General features: G+C 36.9%; 1 protein-coding gene across 1 annotated transcript in view; it reads left to right on the top strand.

Moving 5' to 3' along the window:
• Positions 742 to 13106, top strand: part of MYEF2 (myelin expression factor 2) — a 34030-nt gene continuing 21665 nt past the window's right edge. The window contains 6 exon segments of the mRNA XM_018054168.1: positions 742 to 1048; positions 6157 to 6365; positions 7599 to 7651; positions 8825 to 8832; positions 8934 to 9027; positions 12299 to 12490. Of these exon segments, the coding sequence (XP_017909657.1) occupies positions 888 to 1048; positions 6157 to 6365; positions 7599 to 7651; positions 8825 to 8832; positions 8934 to 9027; positions 12299 to 12490 (717 nt within the window). The 5' untranslated portion in view covers positions 742 to 887.

The raw sequence follows: 13106 nt of genomic DNA, 5'->3' as shown, positions 1-13106 counted from the left end.
TGGGGGGAGGAAAATCTATGCCTATATTTTAAAACTCCATACGGTAATTAAATTTGTTTGAGAGCCTGTAACTGCTTCAAACAGAATTTCCATCAGCATATAATAAAGACAACCAAACCCCCAAATGTTCATTATTGGCTAGTCTAGTAGGTTTCTTAGGAAAAGTATAGATTCTCCTCATTGATTGCTGCCTGGAGAGTTAAAAACTTTAGTCTTCTTTTTGCCTTATTCTCTAGAACAACCAGAACTCAAAGGAATTCAAAGCCATTCTTTCTGGTGAATTGCAACCAGTCATCAATGACTATTTATTGAATGTCCACAGGGTGCTTAGGCACTGAAGTAGCAAGTGATTTATTTGCATTATTCAAAGGATTTCTAAGGGGAGTCTGAAGATTAGCAGACGTTTGTAAAGATGCTAAGCGGTGTGTGCTTCTCTAATTTAAATTGCCCCTACAGGAAATGATTAGAATAGTCTAGGTTTCAGAGCCCTGGAGATTTCTAACACCCAGAGCCGACTTTTGTTAGTGAAGACGCCCCCGGGTGCCACAGGACTGAAGGGGCTGGGGCTCAGAACACTGCCCTACCACCGGCTTCAGGACAAACCAAGCCCTCCTTGGGCAGGAGCAGGACGGACTACGGCCATGGTGGCTCACACACGCCACCAACCCATCCTTCTACTCCCCTCCCCGCGCACTCCCACTCCCTCCCCTCTACCAGCTCACACCATCTCCCAGTCTCCCAGCCCTGACTGGTTCTCGCGAGATCCGGGCAACTGAGCGCTCGGGGCCTTTTCAAATCGGGATCCGTTACCGCTTTGCCGGCCGCCGCCATTGTCGCGCTCGGAGCCCCTCAGCGCAGGCGGCGGAGGCGGAGGCCGTGGCGGCGGGATGGCTGACGCCGACAAGCCTGAGGTGCTTAGGGCCGCTGGCGACGACAGCCCGCATCGGCAGCCCTCGGAGCCGCCGGGCGAGCCCCGGCGAGAACCTCAGCCGCCCGAGCAGGAGAAGCAGCCTCCGCAGCACAGCAGCAGCTCCAATGGCGTTAAAATGTATTGTCTTTTCCTCAGGGGACTGGGACGAGGTGGGGGGCGGGAGATCGACCTGGGGGCGGGGGGTGCCAAAGCCGGGGCCTGAGCCTTGGCGGAGGATAACCGTCCCCGGGCCGTGGGCGGCGGGTTGGTGCAGGTGCAGTCGGCCCTCTTGCGGGCCCTCCCCGCCCGCACCGAACCGGGGGAGCCCGGATGCGGGCCTGGGGGCTACCCTCCCCTGCTACTGACCCAAGACCGCGAGTCACCCCCTCTTCCCGGACTTCGGTTGGAGAACCCTTACGCAGAACTCGGCGGTCGCCACGATTTGCAGGAAAATGGTACCCCCCTTTAAAGGCCAATAGTTAGTGTTCATCACTAGGGAGTAACTAGGGATGACATCATCGGACATTGCCTCTTAACCGCCGAGAACGTTTGTAAAAGGAGTATCTGCACACCCCCTCTCCCCCATCTCCCCGGCCTCATTCTGAGCTTTATAAATTCACCGTTGTTTTCTAAAGTGTGTATTCACTTCTTAACTGATTTATATACCAAGAGGAAGTTTAGTAATGTGCTGTGAGACCGAATCCATTGTGTAATCCTTGAACTGGTGAGAGCTACTTTAAAAAGGGAACGGTGCGTGGTGCCTTGCTCCACCCCCTTCCCTACCGCTTCCCCATGTTTGTCAGCCACACAGGCTTTTTAAAAACACTCAGTGCGGGATGGTAGGATCTTAATTTTGGTAAAATAAGATCGTTTTTTAGTTGAAGGAAACCCACTACTTAAAACATTGCAGCTGTCATCAGTTGCCGATGAAGAATGTAATCGGTTCGAGTCATAATAATTTCCAGTTAAAAGGAAATGCTGTGCCTCCCTTTGTTCTTGTTATTTAGAAGGAATATGAAGTCAGACATTTCATCTGCACATGCCCAGCTCTTTAAACCTGAAGTTGAAAGTATGTTAATAATTTTGTGAACACACTAAATTTACTAGAAAGTAATAATGTTCACACTAAAGTAGGAAAGATAAACGTTCTTACTTTTCTTTTGTATAAGAATGTTTGGAACACTATGTAAGACCTGGACCAGTCTAAGGGTTGATTGCAGATGAAATAAAGTAGGTCTCCCAGCTCGGTTATGTGCTCTTGCTCTCAATTGGATTTGAATAGGATGGGCAGTATCTTCTAGGAAAAACAGAGATGTGGGTATAGGAGATTTGACCTGTCTCCTAGTGGAGTTTGTTCCTGGGTGGAATCTGGTGCACTTAGAAACTGAAGACCAAAAAAGTGAATGAAGCATTTTCTACCCTTCCTGCCAAACTGTGGGCTTTCAGGGAGTTGGCATCATAAATATAAGTGAAAACCAGTGGAATGGGAAATAAGAAGTACTTTGTTTTATCTAAATATGGGCCTGCCACCTCCTTATCAAAAAGTACAACCTTGAATTATGGAGACAAGCCCTACTGTACTCGCGTATGATTAGTATAATAGTCTTGGTACAGATAAAGCTGGTGTCTGAACTTCCATGAGATCGGAAAGTCTCTAATCCCTTTTTAAGTCCCATGGGGGTGTAGATAGACAAAAGAAGTGAGAAGTGGGAAAAGAATCACTTTCACTTCTTACTGAAGCAGAGGTAAATATAAGGTGAAGAAATGTTACCGGTAAATGCAAACGCAGATTCTTTTCCTATTGCTTATGACTCATCTTTCTCCCTGCCTCTTTTCCCAGTTGTGTAAAGAAACCAGTTTACTGTTGGGTTTCTTGTACTGTCTATTCCTTGAGAACGTATGACAGACCATCATGGATCACTTGGGCTTCCTAGGTGGCTCAGTGGCTAAGAATCTGCCTACCAATGCAGGAGACCTGGGTGTTTAATCCCTGGCTTGGGAAGATCCCCTGGAGGAGGAAATGACAACCCACTCCAGTATTCTTTTCTGGAAAACCACATGGACAGAGGAGCCTAATGGGCTACAGTCCATAGGGTCACAAAGAGTCAGACGCTGAGTGACTGAGCTCACAGGCATGGATCACTCACGCTAAGTAACTAGAGACATTTACTTACATCAGCCTAACAGCCTTTTTTTTGACTCTGGGCACCAACAGAAGTAGTCAACAACCCAATACATAAACCTTGAGTTGATTCACCATATATTCTTAATGATAAGAACTTGTAGCACTGATAAAAATGGCCACGTATTGCCTTAAAATGTTGCTTAGAGGTGAACAGAGTGCTGTTTGTCATCAAGAGTGAAATTTTTACTGAGGCTAGTCCATAGTAATTGAGAACGGAGGCAGCTATGTCGGCATCAGCTATGTCTTACTCCTCTTTGTATTTAAAAATGCCCAGTAAACATTTTAAGAAATGCCAAAGTGAGCTTTCATATGATCATGAAACTCGAATACAGAGGATTTATTTGGCATGTTCACATCTTTTGACAAGAAATTAAAGATATTTCCCTTGGTCTAGTCTTTTTCTTTACGCCAAAATGGTATACTAGCTCTCCTCTTCTTAAGTGAATGTGAGGAAAAATAGCAGTGTTGTTATAATGCTTCATTATTTATGTGTGACTAACAACTTGGAGCATATGGAGATTGAGAGTTACATTATGATGTTTGTATATTTCTTTTTTGAAATTTATTTTTATTTTACAGTGTTGCATTGGTTTCTGTGATGCAACAGCATGAATCCACCTAAAGTATACGCATATCCCCTCCCCCGTAAATGTTCCTCTCACCCCTCCCCTATTATTATAGTTCACTTTCTTAACAATCAGACTATACCTTTAGCAACTACACTGATTTTACCTTCTGTAGTAATGTTAGTTTGTGCATTGTAGATGAGCAGTTTAGCAATATCTTTAAGATGCCACTAATTGGGAAAAACTTGGAAGATGTCTCTCCCTCTGGTAATCCCTTGAGCAGTAAAGAGCATATCCTTTACTACTCAAAAGTGAAAGTGAAAGTCACTAGAGTCTGACTCTACTGAAGTGGGTAGCCTTTCCCTTCTCCAGGGGATCTTCCCAACCCAGGGATTGAACCCAGGTCTCCCACATTGCAGGCAGATCCTTTACCATCTGAGCCACTGGGGAAACCCAAGAATACTGGAGTGGGTTGCCTATCCCTTCTCCAGGGGATCGTCCTGATCCAGGAATCAAACTGGGGTCTCCTGCACTGCAGGTGAATTCTTTACCAACTGAGCTGTCAAGGAAGCCTTTAATACTTAAGGGGTTATATTATTATTACTACTCAAGGGATTAATAATAATTAATGATTTTACATTATTGCTTTTTAGTGGAGTTGTCAGATTGTTGTAACTTTACAACATCTGTGTAAGAATAAAAGAACATACTTCAGAACTTTGTGCAAATTTCCTAGTTGTTTTCACGTAGGAAGAAAATAACAGGGGAAGGGGTATTTGGATAGGGACTGTATAGTTGTCTGCTCACCTGAACAGAGACTTTTAACAATATTTGTTGAATTCAGACTGTAAATAGGTTCTTTGGGGGATGGAAAGAAGGATTTGTTTTTGTATCTGATGTACCTGGGAAACAGAAAAGTCCTCTGTGGCTTTTGACTGCTTGCTGCCATTTATAGGAGTGCCACTCTGTTTAGACAGGTGGGTACTTGGTGGAGTACAGTTGAGGAGATCACTTCCAGGCATGCCATTTCTAATGAGGGAAGATGCTGGATAGTGAAGTTGTCCCTGTCTAGGTCTGAAGAGGTGGCAAAGCATATTTGGCCCTCAAGTGTCTTCCTTGATTTTAACAGTTTTTCTGGCAGACAGTAGCATCGTCTGTGCTCAGATGAGTATGGTTTCTTAATTAACTATTCATTCAAAAATGAACATTTGTCAAGCACGTATTACCATGCTAGATACTGCTGATATCACTGCAGATGGTTTTTGTTCTCTAGCATTTTACATACTGTACTCATGGCTAGGTTGTTTCCTGCCCAGAAAAACAGTTATCTGAAAAATTCGATGTATTGTGGAACAAGTGACTACAATTAGAAGTGTGTGAAGTACTGCAGTGTATAAATCACACAGTTGCTTGGCTTGGAAGATAATATGGAGCCTGGATTATGAAACCTGATTGGTTGTCAGAATAATCCAGAAAACCTAGGGCATCATTCTCAGAGATTTTTCTTAATACGTGTTTGTGAAAAATTGCTTTCAAATTGAAGTTTTAATTAAATACTTTTAAGTTCAGTAGGATCATTGGTGACTTAAAAGAAATCTGTTGTTACTTTTGTTAAAGATTACTTTTGAAAAGTAAATTTCATTTTTAAAATGTATATCCAAATTTTTGTCTTTAGGATTTACTTTGTTTACCTACATGTTACAGATGCTTGGTGAATAGCGTCATGTAATTGAAATGTGATAAATGTCTTTCCAGTTAGGGCCTCATTAAAAAGTAGATTTATACATTTCTGGTTCATGTTGCATTTAAGTACTGCTTCTCTCCTCCATCCCATCCCACCTATTATAGATATTACTCTTAATAAAAATGGCTCGATTCTGTGAAATACCCTATCCTAATTTGTAGGTTAAAACAGAAATACTGAACATGAAAATAATAGGATACCTTATTAGGTTGGTCAAAACTGGGAAGAGACAAAAATTATGAGAGTCATATGGGGAGTGTATAGATATAGATATAACTGTGTTTTGATTATGTTTTTAAGCAATAAAGGAGAAAAATTCTGGGAGGAAACTGTTATTAACCTTTAAGATATGAACTTTTTCATTGTGTCATTTTGTAAATTAAGTTTTTAGAGTTCTGAATGAGGCCCAGAAAGTTAATTCTCCATTAACAGTGGCAGTTTTAATATACTCTAGGAATAAAATCACCCATTTCCCCCTCTTGTTTTGAATGCTGCAGCTATTTAATATGGAAAAAAGAAGGGTTGTTAAATGAGAACTTTGATAATATGCTGAAATCATTGCTTTGAAAAGACATTGATTGGGTAATTTCAAAGGCAGTAGTTGACTCTCCAGCTGCTTTCCTTAGGTCTAACTTAGGGGAGAATTTTGTGAAAAGATAAATGTGAAATACTTATTTTAACATAGACTTCCACTATTGGAAGCACCACTGAGGTTTTCTTTTTGTTGTTCTGTTTTGTTTTTAATTCATAGGGAGAATGATGAATCAGTCAAAGAAGAGAAATCTGAATTAAAAGAAAAATCTACAGGGAATAAGAAGGCCAATAGATTCCATCCTTATTCAAAAGATAAGAATTCAGGCACTGGAGAAAAGAAGGGTCCAAATCGTAACAGAGTTTTTATTAGCAACATCCCCTATGACATGAAATGGCAAGCTATTAAAGATCTAATGAGAGAAAAAGGTAACTATTTTTGATAAACTCATTGTTGGATGATCTTCATTTAGAATGGGGAGGGAGATAAGCAAACTTTTTTCATTCCTCTTAGCCACACAGACTCAAAAAATTGATTTTTGTTTATTTCTTGACACATAAATTAATCTTTTCCTCTTCTTTCACTTGGTACAATTTCATTACAAGGTAGTATGGATAAATGAAGTTTTTTTTTTTTGCCATGTTAGTGGGGAAGGAGCGAGACAACATATGCATGCCACCAAGAATTTTGTTAAAGTGATTGCTTTGTCTAGTTGAAGTTTTTATAGATTTTTTAAAGGACTATTGCATTAGGTAAGCAATACATTTAGTGTGTTAAAGTATGAATAATAAGGTCTGATTATTTCTTTTTCCAAAAGCTGTTTTGTTATTATCTTGGTGGAGTCTGGAATCTGGCTGTGGAATTCATTTTGTTTGCATTGTCATGAATGCCATGATGCTGTCTCTGCAGTTCTATATTAAAATTGCGTTACTGCTGTTGCAGTTTTGTTTTCAGAATAACCTGAAAACCTTCATTTTATATATATGGTTTGTTTTGGGGAAAAATCATTTTAATACTTGATCTTGTAAAAGTTAGTTTTGTTATTTCTTGAAAAATTGAGTTTCAATAGTCATGCAAACTATGTACTTGGTTTTGAGGCTGATCTAATAAATAAAAAAAATTTTTTTGCATTGGTGTATCTGTTGTAAGGTGACAACTATTTGATTGGTTTTATTCACTGACTTTATTTAGAAAGTGTGTGGCTTGCTGTGAAGCATGACTTGTAAATTTAGTTTACTGACGGCAAACATGATTTGAAGACATTCAGGTAGAAAGTCACCTTAAAACAGCTGTTGTGTGTAGGGGACCAAAGTTATTTGAAAAGTGCTAATGTTGATGTTTTTAATATGATAGGCTAAGGGACCTTTTGTATGTATATGTGCATTTGTTCACCAACTATATCATGCTGGCCAAAATATGATCTGTAGCATGAATTAGGTTAATATGGTTGTTAGCTTTTTTTAGAGAATGTGGATGATGTACATTTCTGAAAATTAGTTAAATTTACATAGTCATTGACAGGAGGTATGTTGGTCTGGTTTTGATTGTTGGTGAATAATAGGTGCTTTTCTGTAGAGTTGTGCACAGGTGTGCAGTAAAGCAAGATACTGGTGTTTAAATGTATTGTTTCTTGGTATCTTCCTTTTGTATGTCTTATGTAGTTGGTGAGGTTACATACGTGGAGCTCTTTAAGGATGCGGAAGGAAAATCAAGGGTAAGTGCTGTGGGCAATAATCTGCTTGAGGTTTAAAAGTTCCTCAGCAGTTTACTTTTTGTATAATACTTGTACCAGTTTTTGGAAACTTAAGTTTCATTTTGTTTTACTCTATTATGAAAGATTTGAGGCTTTATACTAGCAAGTCTGACACACAAACCAAACTAGCTGCCTTGAAGAGGTGGGTTTTGAAAATGCTCATAAAAGGCATTCACTTTTCTAATGCTCTAAGGTAATGCTTCTTAGCCAATAGATTTTAATGTAGGATTTTTTTTTGTTGTGTTTTGATGTCTTCAAGGATATTTTAAAAGTCACTGAATTGATAATATTTCTTCAGAGTTCCATGAGAGGCCTGTAGCTTAAAGGTGTTATTTCAGAATGTATGTTTGAAACTTGCACTAAAGAGCTTAATTTGGTAGCCTACAGGACTACAGAAAAGGCAGTGCTCTGACCAATTGGATGAATATAAAAACATTGATGATTAAATTGACAGAGAAGGAATAGGTTGATAGATTTTTATCTTTAGCAACAAAAGCAACATATTGAAGAATATAATGGAAAACTTTTAAACAATGTTTAATTATATTAGCAAAAACCAGTTGGGTATGATAAATAAAACTTCTGTAATCATATTCAAAGGGCACTTTGAATAATAATAATGACAAGGAACTATTTTAAAAAATGATTCTATTACTTTGTTTCTTTAGCATTAATTTTTTAAAACAGTTACAACTGGATGTTATTAAATTGTGTGTAGCCAGTTTTCTTTGAGAACTTTGTAAAAGTAAAATTGGAAAATTTACATTAAAATTATTTGTACACCATACATCTTTCAAAAACACATATAACAATGTAAGGATAGGTATTTGAGAGCCTTCAGTTATTTCCTTGATTGAATTTGTGCGATGACATTGCTTAGTTTTAAAGAACAGTCATCTAAAAGTAAACATGTGCTTCTTAGATGCTAGATTCTACAATCTTAAATGGATAGATCTAAAAATTTATAGGAAATTTGTGGTCATTTGCCTGTTATGTTCTGGAGGTGTAAAAAACAGAGTGATTGTATTATCAGTTGCTTTAATGATTTAAATGTTAGAATCTATCATTAACTTCATCTACTGATCCAAAACTTTTTTTTCTTTTGCATATATTGACAAATCTACCTGGATGTAGGGTTGTGGGTAAGAATTTTTTTTTTTAGTATCTTAAGTGAAATTTAAATTTATGATTGGAAAAAAATCTTAGTACATAAACATTTCCTATAAATTTTTTTCCCTTTAAGTGTGGTTGAATTCAAAGATGAAGAATTTGTCAAGAAAGCACTAGAGACAATGAACAAATATGATCTTAGTGGAAGACCATTGAATATTAAAGAGGTAAGATTTCTTGTATTTGAAATAATTTAAACATTTGAATAAAAGGACATGGTTTCTTTGGATTTTCATCTGGTAATGTTATTTATCTGATTACAACTTTTTTTTAAAGCATAGATGCTTATTAAAGTGTTATATAGTTGACAGTTTTGCTTGTACATGGTTTCATATTTGCTTTTAAGCAATATCCTATGTATTTGATTTGTCACAAGTTGTTATAAGCAGAGGTGTATGATTTGTAAAAATTACAGGGTGCAGAAATTTAAAGAGGACAATGCTGACTTTGGTATAAATGCTTTCAGTTTTCAGATTGTGTTGTCAGATTTGAAAAATATTGCAGATATTCTTGTAGTTGATAAAGTTTACTTAGTAATTCAAATACCTTATAGATTTAAATAAAATTAATACTCACTTTTAATAAAATTAACCTGAAACTATCCCCGATTAAAATTTAAGAAAAGTTATAAATCTATTAGTGAAATATATAACCAGAACTTATATAAATGGGATGTTTAGATGCCTCCCTTAAAATGAAGATATTCACTTTGTGTGAAGCAGTGTAAATATGTTGACAAAAGAATGATCGGAAGATAAAATGAAAAACTATTTACAGTTAGCTGTTTAATTAACCTTGGAAATGGCTAGCTTGAGTAGAAGTCATTTTCATGTCTCTCTTTAGTTCATATTGTTAATCTTACCTGAATAGTTTGATCACATACCACTTAGGCGTATATCCTTCTTAAAGTCTGTAATAAGAAACAACAGAAGATATAACCTTGGGATGCTGAAGAGTTTCCACCAACATGGATACAAATCATTGTGGAACAGTACTGTCAGTCACAGTTTAATGTAGTGTGGTGTTGGTTTGAGTCCCAGCTCTATCATTTTCTAGCTGTGTGACGAGTTAACTGTAATAATTTTGACTTTTGTTATTGCTGCACAAGCTGGCAGTGTAACTTGGTCCTTGGTCTTGTGTTCCTGGAAATGAGATGAATAATAGCTTAAAATTAAAGGCCATGCTGCCAGCAAATAAAAGTATCCCTTATTTCTTTATTGGAGTCAGCTTCTGAGTTTCTCTAATTCTGTTTGAGCCTAAGGGTTTTTTCATTTTTCTTGTTGTTAACATTTTGACTGAGAAGTAGAGAATTGGTAGAGGAAGTTTAGACTCTAGTAAGCTGTTCCATTTATTTGATATTAAATAATTTTCATGCATAAGCCAGGACCAATTTTTCAGAAATGTGTTGATACCCTAATAATTTCCCATAAGGAAGTAACATTTGTAGAACAACCACCATGTAGGAAATTGTAATTTTGAGGATTATGACTTACTTTTTTATGATGTTTCCTATTCCTCTTCAAAAGACAAGTATTACAGGGAATTCTCGGGTGGTCCAGTGGTTAGGACTGTGTGTTCTCACTGCCAAGGGCTGGGGTTCAGTGCCTGGTCCAGGAACTAAGATCTCACAAACCTGACAGTGGGGCCAAAAAAAAAAAAAACCCACAAGTATTATAGGTTCTGTGTTTGTTTTGTTATTTTTTAAACTGGGAACAAAGCCCATACTGTTTGTGTTCTTTTAAGTTTTAGCGCATTGTAGATCCTTGGTAATATTTCAGAGACCCTATAACAGATTTATGTGATCCAAGGTGATATAGAATACTTCTTATTTTTAACTGCCTAAAGAGAAGAATGATTGAGTTGGCCGAGCTAAATGATGAGGTGTTCTTTATTCAATTAACTTTTCTGGAGTATTATCTCTAAAGGTTCCTTTCTTGAAATTATCTGATTTTCACATGGGTGGCTAGGATCATTGCCGAGAAATACTAGTTTGAGTCTAGGGAAAAGTATATTTCCAATGTTCATTAACAGATATTAGAATTACATTTTTAAATTTACTTAAATGTGCTTGATAGCAGTTGTAAACTTATAGGCTCTCTCATAGCAATAGTAGACAGTGACAGACAGACTGACACCTAATGGGAACGGAGGACTAAAAACCACGCTGTATAGTAGGTGGTTTTACATAAGTTGTATTTTATATATGTTTTATGATATATATGTGTATTTTGTGTGTATATGTGTTTATATGTATGTCATACATTAAAAATAAAAATATAGCAATGTGCTTTATTAAGATGTTAAGGAGAAACCGACTCTCTTAATGGCTCATGAAGCATCTCCCCTGCTATGTCCTCCTCCTTCCCCCATGGATAACCACTATTCTCAGTTTTGTATTTGTGCAAGTTTTTGAAACTTAGGCCTGAAGCATTTATTTATTAACTTAAAAAGTTATGTAGCATTCTTCAGAACATTTCTTTGTTTTTATATTTCTTTTTACTTCATCATGATGGAATAAATTGAATGGCAGAATACCTTTATCCTTACATTCACTTCACCTTCTATTCTCTTAGCCTTCCTAGAAAATTTATTAAAGTCACCCAGCTCTCTTTTCATTAGAATTCCCTGACCAGGACCAGCAGAGTAGAGTGTAGATGGTAACATATATCGTAATCATTTGGTATTGCAGATAGTAGTAGTCTGTGTGTTTATGTGGTTTTTGTATTTTGTACTCTACTGAGATAAGTGAGAAGTATGTTTAAGCTTGCCTTTTTTGTTTTGTTTAAAGGCAGAATGTTTCTCTTAAAAGTTAATGAACTAAAGAAAACAAAACCCAAACAATGTTTAGTACCATTCTTTACTTGGTACTTAGCCTTTCTTTATCTTCTTCTTCTCTCCATCTCAAATTGTAATCATTTTTGAGGTTGGAAAGTATATAATTCTCTTTTGTTCAGGAATAAAATTTGCAGATTGTAACAGTTCCCCTCTACCCCAGTATTTCTGGGTTTTGTAATAGTTTGTTCTCTGTTGAAAGCTTTGCGGTAATATGAATTTGGCATTGCTTTGGGTGTATCTTTACCGCATTTTGAAAAGGAAAGAGTCACAGTAAGTATTTGTTCCTCTTTGAGTTATTTGTATGTGTATGTGCCATATATTTGTATACCTGTGTGAGGACAAAATTAAACTAATTTCAAGTTCTTAAGTGACTTTAGTGATTGGAAAGAGGTATTTAATTGACATCCCTGGAGACTGAAATCTTTTGTCTGTCCACAGGTTTTTATGGGACTGGATTCTCTGGATGAGAAAAAAGCTCACTCTTCAAGAGGGCCAGTAATTTGAGCCAGTTTGGATAGCTGCTGTAGAATTTGAAGTTGTTATTTTAGTGGTATAGATTTACTGATGTATATAGTGGCACTTAACATTGACTGTGTATTATAGGATCCTGATGGAGAAAATGCTCGTAGGGCATTGCAACGAACAGGAGGATCATTTCCAGGAGGACATGTACCCGACATGGGATCGGGATTGATGAATTTACCACCTTCCATTCTCAATAATCCAAACATTCCTCCTGAGGTTATCAGTAATTTGCAGGCTGGTAGACTTGGTTCCACAATTTTTGTTGCTAATGTAAGTGTAAGCTTTACTCTAAAATTTTGCCATTTAGATATTTAGTCCTAATCATGAGATTATTAGATGAATGGGTTACAGGTTTATAAAACATTTTGCTTGTTTTTAACTAAAGTAAGCAAAATAGTAATTATTATAAACTCAAACCCAATTTGAGTCCATAAACACAAGGTTAGAGTATAAACACAAGTATTTAGGATTTTTAAAAAGAGAACTGTAGAATTTATAAACAAACAGTTCTTGATATTATATACTATTATTGTATGTGACTTTAGTGTTATTGGTAACTGGATTTCTTTCTTTAGATTTGATATTTGTGAATGTGCATGTTGTCATTGGTTTGTCTTAAGCTTTTGAAAGCCAGTGATATCAATTATACTTTCCAAAATCTGAATTTCTGTCAGTAAAAATAGATATAAAAGTTTCAAAATGTACAAAACAGGACTGAGCAGCACTGAGAGGCTGTTTTTGAGAATTTAAAAAAATCAAGGGTAAGGAACAACATAGATGTAGCTTACTGATCTTTAACAACTTCAGATGTTTCTATTTGATACTGTTGATACACTGTTTTACAAGAATTAGAGTTCTTTATATTTTGGAGAATTTAGAAATGATT

The sequence above is a fragment of the Capra hircus genome, chromosome 10 (assembly GCF_001704415.2).
Source record: "Capra hircus breed San Clemente chromosome 10, ASM170441v1, whole genome shotgun sequence".
NCBI lineage: Eukaryota > Metazoa > Chordata > Mammalia > Artiodactyla > Bovidae > Capra > Capra hircus.
Note: the sequence above shows the minus strand (reverse complement) of the source record. Positions and strands in the feature narration are given on the sequence as shown.